The 8,901-nt window shown below is 38.8% G+C and overlaps 1 protein-coding gene across 3 annotated transcripts in view; it reads right to left on the bottom strand.

The window, feature by feature from the left end:
* Nucleotides 1–2,321: 2,321 nt before the first annotated feature.
* The window catches only part of ano5b (anoctamin 5b), a 44,066-nt gene continuing 37,486 nt past the window's right edge, over nucleotides 2,322–8,901 (bottom strand). Inside the window, exons 17-21 of one of the 3 annotated variants that reach the window (XM_057839725.1) lie at nucleotides 6,251–6,381; nucleotides 5,874–6,079; nucleotides 5,556–5,743; nucleotides 3,911–4,016; nucleotides 2,322–3,812 (exon numbers count right to left, since the gene is read on the bottom strand). In XM_057839725.1, coding sequence (XP_057695708.1) covers nucleotides 3,588–3,812; nucleotides 3,911–4,016; nucleotides 5,556–5,743; nucleotides 5,874–6,079; nucleotides 6,251–6,381 — 856 coding nt within the window. In that variant the 3' untranslated portion in view covers nucleotides 2,322–3,587. The remainder of the gene's footprint in view (nucleotides 3,813–3,910; nucleotides 4,017–5,555; nucleotides 5,744–5,873; nucleotides 6,080–6,250; nucleotides 6,382–8,901) is intronic. The other 2 variants (XM_057839743.1, XM_057839734.1) reach the window with 2 other exon arrangements.

Below are 8,901 nucleotides of genomic sequence, written 5' to 3'. Positions count from 1 at the left end.
GATGATAAATAGAATCCACCTGTGTGTAATCAAGTCTCCGTATAAATGCACCTGCTCTGTGATAGTCTCAGGGTTCTGTTTAAAGTGCAGAGAGCATTATGAAAACCAAGGAACACACCAGGCAGGTCCGAGATACTGTTGTGGAGAAGTTTAAAGCCGGATTTGGATACAAAAAGATTTCCCAAGCTTTAAACATCTCAAGGAGCACTGTGCAAGCCATCATATTGAAATGGAAGTAGCATCAGACCACTGCAAATCTACCAAGACCCGGCCGTCCTTCCAAACTTTCTTCTCAAACAAGGAGAAAACTGATCAGAGATGCAGCCAAGAGGCCCATGATCACTCTGGATGAACTGCAGAGATCTACAGCTGAGGTGGGAGAGTCTGTCCATAGGACAACAATCAGTCGTACACTGCACAAATCTGGCCTTTATGGAAGAGTGGCAAGAAGAAAGCCATTTCTCAAAGATATCCATAAAAAGTCTCGTTTAAAGTTTGCCACAAGCCACCTGGGAGACACACCAAACATGTGGAAGAAGGTGCTCTGGTCAGATGAAACCAAAATTGAACTTTTTGGCCACAATGCAAAACGATATGTTTGGCGTAAAAGCAACACAGCTCATCACCCTGAACACACCATCCCCACTGTCAAACATGGTGGTGGCAGCATCATGGTTTGGGCCTGCTTTTCTTCAGCAGGGACAGGGAAGATGGTTAAAATTGACGGGAAGATGGATGCAGCCAAATACAGGAACATTCTGGAAGAAAACCTGTTGGTATCTGCACAAGACCTGAGACTGGGACGGAGATTTATCTTCCAACAGGACAATGATCCAAAACATAAAGCCAAATCTACAATGGAATGGTTCAACAATAAACGTATCCAGGTGTTAGAATGGCCAAGTCAAAGTCCAGACTTGAATCCAATCGAGAATCTGTGGAAAAAGCTGAAGACTGCTGTTCACAAACACTCTCCATCCAACCTCACTGAGCTCGAGCTGTTTTGCAAGGAAGAATGGGCAAGAATGTCAGTCTCTCGATGTGCAAAACTGATAGAAACATACCCCAAGCGACTTGCAGCTGTAATTGGAGCAAAAGGTGGCGCTACAAAGTATTAACGCAAGGGGGCCGAATAATATTGCACGCCCCACTTTTCAGTTTTTTATTTGTTAAAAAAGTTTAAATTATCCAATAAATTTTGTTCCACTTCACGATTGTGTCCCACTTGTTGTTGATTCTTGACAAAAAATTAAAACTTTTATATCTTTATGTTTGAAGCCTGAAATGTGGCAAAAGGTTGCAAGGTTCAAGGGGACCAACTACTTTTGCAAGGCACTGTATTTACACACAACACTACTTACAGTCATGGTGTCATTTCACCCACAAGTCTTTGCGCCCGCTTTGTTTTGTGACACATGCACATAAACTGGGTGTGGCTGATTAACTCTGCCAGTACATTGAACTCTGCCAGGGGTTTGTGTTCAACTCACTTAATTGACACAGCGCCAAGAGCGATCTGAACATTGCTGGTGTTAAACAACATCAAATCAACTCAAAAATAATTTACACCAAAAAAATCAACTCCACAAATTTGCAGTATACGGCAAACTCAGGGGGACAAAAGTCATACAATTTGTGCAATCACGTTACATATATATTAAGCAATGCTTTTTGATAAGTGTTTTAAATGACTCACATAATTAATACAACAATGGAGTCAGTAATGTATAAAAACACAAAGCTAATGTGTATTTACAAAACAACTGTTTAAAAGCTAAAATCACGTTACGTATATATTAAGCAACGCTTATTCATAGGTGTTTTGACTCTCTTACATGATAACTACAACAATGGATTCAGTAATGTGGAAAAACACAAAACTAATGTCTATATACAATGAAAAACACCTTTTTAAAAGTTAAAATAGTGCATGTGCATTTTTTTGGGGTGTAGTTGCCAATAACACATAAAACCTACAAATAGTAAATTAATCCTATAAAAAAGTACATTGTTTAAGCTATTTGTGAATTATCTTATTATCAAATGTGTTGTATAAAAAAGTCTGAAAATATGTCATTTTGACTCCAATTGAGCTGTGTGTAGCCTTCTTACAACAAATGCAGCTAAAATTCAAACAAGAAACAATTAACACTCATTAAGTTTTGAGTGTGGAAATACGTTAATCTCACATCTATTTTTATAAGTGTTTAGGAATTACTGGGTTGACCTGGGACCCCACATACCGAATTTCGTGCCTTATCTTTTTTAAATGTGTGGTAGTATGTCAATAAAATGAAATGAACATGCATACTTTATTATTTGGACAATTTACAGACGCACTGTGAGTACATAAAAATACTGTTTGAAAATGACTCTTTTCTTTTTTTATTGGGACAAAATAGAGGGAAGGGGTGGTTAGATGATTTCAAACATCAAAGCTTGAGGCTTTGAGATACAATTGCACCAAAAAGACAACGACCGGTCTAACAAGGGAAGCACACGTCCATTGACTATTGGAAGCATCTTGTCTCATGAGATTAGCCTAATGATACCAGCCGTTAATTGTGAAAGAATTGCTGACAAATAAATAATGGAGAGGAAAAGGGAATCCGGTACAGATACTTTTATTATCTATGCATATAGCACAACAAATAATATTCCATCTGATGTTTGCATTGTAAGAAATAAAAATATTTTTTCTTGTTCTCATTTAGTCTGGATTAAAAGATTTTGTAATTGGTCCCAAAACAACATTGAAATACAGTTGTAGGGTTGCACAGTCTTCATCATTGTTTGAATGCGGTTTGCACCCTTAAACCTGACTGATACAAAGATTTAAACCAAACAAAAAAGTTGATTGTTACAGTACCATTGTGAAGGGATATTTTTACAAAATAAAAAAAAGCAACAAATGCATTACTTATCTTTTAGAGCCGTTCATGAGCAGTGGAATCTTATCACTTTTTTTTTTTTTTTTTTTAATAACCAGTGTGATTTTCTTCTACCTTCGTTTCATGGTTGCAAGACAAACAAAAATGTAACATATATTTTTACAATGATAACACTTACTTTTTGCCACCACGATACAACATACAGCTTTTCTGACATATTCAGTCAATTGTCAAGTACCCTCTTTACAAGCATCACATGCTGGGATAAATATATCACAATTAAAATTATTTAAAGGGTAATTACAATGGCATTCTCCTTAATTAGCACGTACATAAATGCATGTAGCTTTTTCTTAACTGCAAGCTATGGAAAAGAACAAGGCATTGCATGGATAATTGCACAATCATTTTGCTCAATGTTATTCATTTTTCCACATCAACCCCTTCCTTTGTATTTTGTATGGCACAAATACACAACATGCATTTGAGAAGCAGATGCAAAATATTGATTGCAATGATGTTTTCCTCTACTATCTCTGCTTGGTTCCTAATATAGGAATCCATTATAGCAGGGTGGATATGCCCATTATAGAAGAAACGAGGCCAGCATTGTTTTTGCCTAATCACGGAAGCCCTTGCATATGGAAGTCATCAGCAGGTAAAAACACAAGCTCAAATGTCCATTCTTGGCCACCACTAGAGGCACTCAGATAGCACTTCATGCTTGTCCGGCACAGAGGACACTTCTGAGAGGGGTTCGTTGATGAAGCTGGCACTCAGCTGGAGTTTGAGTCTCTCTACCTCGTAGTTGTGCAGATACTCTTGAATCAGGTAGCGTTCCCGTTTAAATCGTGCCTTCACATCTGAAGGCACATCTGGAATCATCCATGCCACAAAGAACTTGACCACGAAGACCACGTGCTGCAGAGAGAAAGTGAACAGAAGGACATTAATTAAAACTCAATCAAAACCTTTTCCATACGAACATATTTGAATGAAAGAAAGAGTCAATATCTTACTTCCATGATGATAATAAAGGCCATTTTGGCAGCCAGGATATGCCAGAACTGCATGGTGTGAGTGTATTCCCTGTAGTGGCCCGGGGGGTAGCGGTAGTCTCTGTATCTGTAAACCCCAACAGGGAGAGTTCCATGATGCACAAGTGCAGAAGTCATAGGTCACCACTAGCTTTTTTGTTTGAATGAGAGGGGGAGTAAAATTAAAAACCTGAAAACTGTGAATGCACAAGTTTGCACAGCCACTAACAAACGGAATGTGGCTGTGCCCAAAAAAAAACAATCACGTTCAAACATGATAACACATATGCCATCACTTGAAGTGCGACTGAAAACACAGTAAACACCGTATTTTTACCCTATAAGGTGCATCAGAGTATAAGTCGCACTTTCAACGAATGGCCTATTTTGAAACTGTTTTCATATATTGGGCACGCAGCATTATAAGGCAGTAGTGGTTGGGGTTGTGTTATGCATCCACTAGATGGAGCTGTGCTAGGGGGAATGTCCTGCCATGAGTAAAACGATATTAATCCATAAACATATTCAAAAACAGGAACATTTTAACAGTCCAATTGAGAAACAATGATGGAATTTTCACTTTGGTCTTAAGAGGGAGCAGCTGGATTCTAGCCTGGAACTCCAGACTCACTGCTGTTCTGGCGACTGGTCCGCGGATCAAATTCTCCGGGCGGAGCAAGCCACAGCAAACAGAGAGCTGAGTGGACCAATCAGCGACGGGCGGACATGACGTTGGTAAAGCGACAAGAAACTCTACCGCGAGGACGTAAACATACAAGGAAACCGTAGAAGTTTATTCAACATGGCTAGCGTGAGACAGACTGTTGGTTTTAGTGACTCAATGTGTATTTGGACATTTAAAACTGAATTTACCGCGGATAGGAACATATTCTCGGCTCTCCCGTTCACCATCTGTGTTGTTGTGGGGACGACTTCTAACGCGTAAGAGTGACGTTGCTCGTTAAGAGCACGTCACGCAAATAGACAAATCTGACTGCACGGACGATTTCGTTCGGGCTCGAGAGGCCAATAAGGAGCTGGGTCCCAGACTCTATAGCTGGAACAGCGGGGAGTCTGGAGTTCCAGGCTAGCTGGATTCAGCCATGTTAGATGAGTTATGTCATATTCACTGTTGCCAATAGAGGGCAGTGTATCCACCCAAATCAATAAAACTAAATTCAAATGCTTTCAAAACAAACCATTACAACGCCACTGTTAATGAAACGAATCCTCGAAGCAGCAAAATTTGATTCGAAGCTTTTTTCTAATCGAATTACCCGAGTTAATTGATTAATTGTTGCAACACTACCCCGCACAGATTTAAGACATCTCGTGCCAGATGCAGCGAAGTAGCCCCCGAACATACCATAGTAATCTCCTCCGGGTTTCACAGTAGGGACAGTGTACATTTCTATGACGACTGTGCATTTTACAGAGTAGTAGCCTACCAACATTTTGGGAAACATTTGAGAAACTGATTATTTCTGTATGACCAATTACTCTAAGTTTGGAGAAAATTTAGTTTTTTTGCTGGGAGAACCCTCTCAGCTATGAGGCTTAACATTCCCAAATATTAAAACTGTTCAGCCCAGGCCTTCGTATTTATTAAATATATACTGTATATTACCTGCAAGTGGATGTTGAATTATCAAACCAGTTGTCCTTTTCTTCTGGCATGTTTCGGTAGGGAATCTGTGAGATGTTGTATATCGACAAGCTGTTGTTCACATAACCCCTCATGGAGGCCCCTTTGCCGTACGCATAGAGGTAGACCATTCGGGGAATCATGTCTGAGGTGAAGGCCATGATAAACGCCTGAAATTAATATGAGCACAAGAAGCTGTCAAATAAGGGTAGTAAAAGACATTGTGAAATACAAATGGACAAAGGCAATGCTTGAAGAAGCAAAGTAAAGTAGCACATTATTTGGAAAACAGAAACTCACATTTGTAACGACAGACATTATTGCAACTGCATTAAGAATCTCCTGCCAAGCTCCAATGTTTCTAGCCTTGGATGCCACAGGTCGTCTGAACTGGGTGGTGAACTTCCAGGCGTCCACCCGAATTTCCAGAATATTGTTGAACAAAGCCAGAACGGGAGCCAAAGGAAAAGATGCTACAAATAGAGTGATGAAACCAAACTGGACCACTGAGAGGAGCCACAGAGGATGAACAAAGAAAACAGAGACAACATTAATAAAAATATGTATCCCACTCTGTAATTGAGAGAATGATGAACCTTTAAAATTGCAAACGAAATATAATTGTCACATTTATTCATTCATTCATATAAACAGGTAAGTATTCCAAATGAACCTACCCATCTCTAGGTATTCATAGAACAATCCCAGCTGGCTGAAGTTCTGCAGGACGTGGTCTTGCTCCCAGCGGCTGTAATGGTTCTCAGGATGGTGCCTCCCTTTTCTGCTGCTCCACCAGTTACGCATCAATCTGCCATGGAGCCAATGAAATTTGACAAATTATAAAATCAGGGGCATCCACATCTTTATGACCTCGAACAACCACTGTTCTAGTGGTATTAAATTAATGTGTCTGTGATTTTGGGTTTCCATTTGTTTACAATTGCACTAAATTTTATCAGAAAAAAAAATGAATATAGCCCACTGTATTCTATATTTGCAATATTATTTGTGAAAACTAAACATAAGCCCTGTGCCCAGGTTATGTGCCCACCAGAGTGGCAGACTCAATGTGTGATTTCAATCCAAACGTGTAGAATCCTGGCAACTGTGTGATATAACCAATTTCAGCCCACCAATCACAATAAAAACAATGATATTTTTTATATTATTTTTAAACCAGTGATACCTGGCTTGAATGAAAATAATTGGATTAAACGGGTTAAATTTAAAAGTGCAGCATCAAGCAAGCTCATCTGGTGCCCTAAAAAGTTATGACAGAGGGATCGACCACTTTGAGAAAATATTCATGAATTTGATTCAAAATGAACAATGAATGATGATAATCAAATGCAGAAAGTATTTTGTAACAGCTAATGAAGAATTTATGCAAATGTATTATTTATACAATGTTGACATGGTTTCGCAGGTACTATCTCTCCTCAGAACGCCACCATAACTCTGATATGGCACCTTCGCCCTAAAGCGTAACGATCAATCTCGATTCACACTAAGATTCAAATAATATTTTGATGCTTTGGCTCTCAAATGTCACAACTCAGCTATTTTTAAAAATTTCAGTGATTATTATTATTTTTTTTATTATTAAATTACCATTCAAGTACCGTATTTTTCGGACTACAAGTCGCACCTGAGTATGAGTCGCACCAGCCATAAAATGCCCAACGAAGAGAAAAAAAAACATATATAAGTCGCACCGGAGTATAAGTCGCATTTTTGGGGGAAATTTACTTGATAAAATCCAACACATAGAACAGACATGTCATCTTCAAAGGCAATATAATTCAAAAATACAATAGAGAACCACATGCTGAATAAGTGTACAGTGTACAGTGCATGAACAACTGAATGCGAATATACTGTCCTCACCAGGACGCTACAGCTCCGTCCTGGCTATTAAGCGGGCTCAACTCCCAAATGACGATGCTGGACGTCCGTATAATTTGCTGAATCAATTTCATCCTCGATACCAAACAGGTTCGCATCAACGTAAATAAATGATAATTAGGTGCTTTTACAGCAATGGCAAAAACGGTCAGCATGCGTTCGCTAGCATTAATACATCGTTCAAACAACCACACAACTGGCTTTAAGTGTCCGATCGCGGGTGGAAAACACACGACAACAACAGAAAAAATGATACACACAGGCGTTGCCTCTGTAGAGATATTTTACAAGCATAAGCAATGAACATAGGTTCGCAGCCGTGTTTGTCTCTCGCTATCTCGCCCACTCACTCAGAGCTACGTAGCTGTCGGTCTTCTTCTGGCGTGTGAGCGCTCTTCTTCACGTAAACAAGTGCAAGTGCCGGGTCCCCCGACTGGACCCCTCGCCTTCCCAAAGACGCAAATGCAGGTCCAACTGCGTGGTCTTGTTAGCTTGATTTAGGCTTTTGTTGAACATCAGCACGAACGGGCCCTTAATTTTGGAGATGAAGTTTCTCTTGATGTAACCGGCTAATCCAAATCGTGTTATGTACGCATGCAGCAATTATGTCAGCAAAGAGCGAGAGTGGAAGGTGTGACAGTGTTCTGTCAAATTTTTTATTTCAGAAATTGCAAATTTGCGGTTCTACGCATTTTATAAAAATAGCTGCGAATGTAGCGGTTCCAAAACAAACTAGGGCTGTCAAAATTATCGCGTTAATGGGCGGTAATTAATTTTTTAAATTAATCACGTTAAAATATTTGACGCATTTAACGCACCTGCCCCACTCAAACAGATTAAAATGACAGCACAGTGCAATGTTCACTTGTTACTTGTGTTTTTTGGAGTTTTGTCGCCCTCTGCTGGCGCTTGGGTGCGACTGATTTTATTAGCTTCAGCACCCATGAGCATTGTGTAATTATTGACATCAACAATGGCCGGCTACTAGTTTATTTTTTGATTGAAAATTTTAAAAATTTTATTAAAACGAAAACATTAAGAGGGGTTTTAATATATAATTTCTATAACTTGTACTAACATTTATCTTTTAAGAACTACAAGTCTTTCTATCCATGGATCGCTTGAACAGAATGTTAATAATGTTAATGCCATCTTGTTGATTTATTGTTATAATAAACAAATACAGTACTTATGTACCGTATGTTGAATGTATATATCCATCTTGTGTCTTATCTTTCCATTCTAACAATAATTTACAGAAAAGTATGGCATATTTTATAGATGGTTTGAATTGCAATTAATTACGATTAATTAATTTTTAAGCTGTAATTAACTCGATTAAAAATTTTAATCGTTTGACAGCCCTAAAATAAACAATACAAACTTTCTTTAAAGAAACGAATATTTACTTACGTTTGATCAT

This window comes from Corythoichthys intestinalis, chromosome 1, assembly GCF_030265065.1.
Source record: "Corythoichthys intestinalis isolate RoL2023-P3 chromosome 1, ASM3026506v1, whole genome shotgun sequence".
Classification (NCBI taxonomy): Eukaryota; Metazoa; Chordata; class Actinopteri; order Syngnathiformes; family Syngnathidae; genus Corythoichthys; species Corythoichthys intestinalis.
Note: the sequence above shows the minus strand (reverse complement) of the source record. Positions and strands in the feature narration are given on the sequence as shown.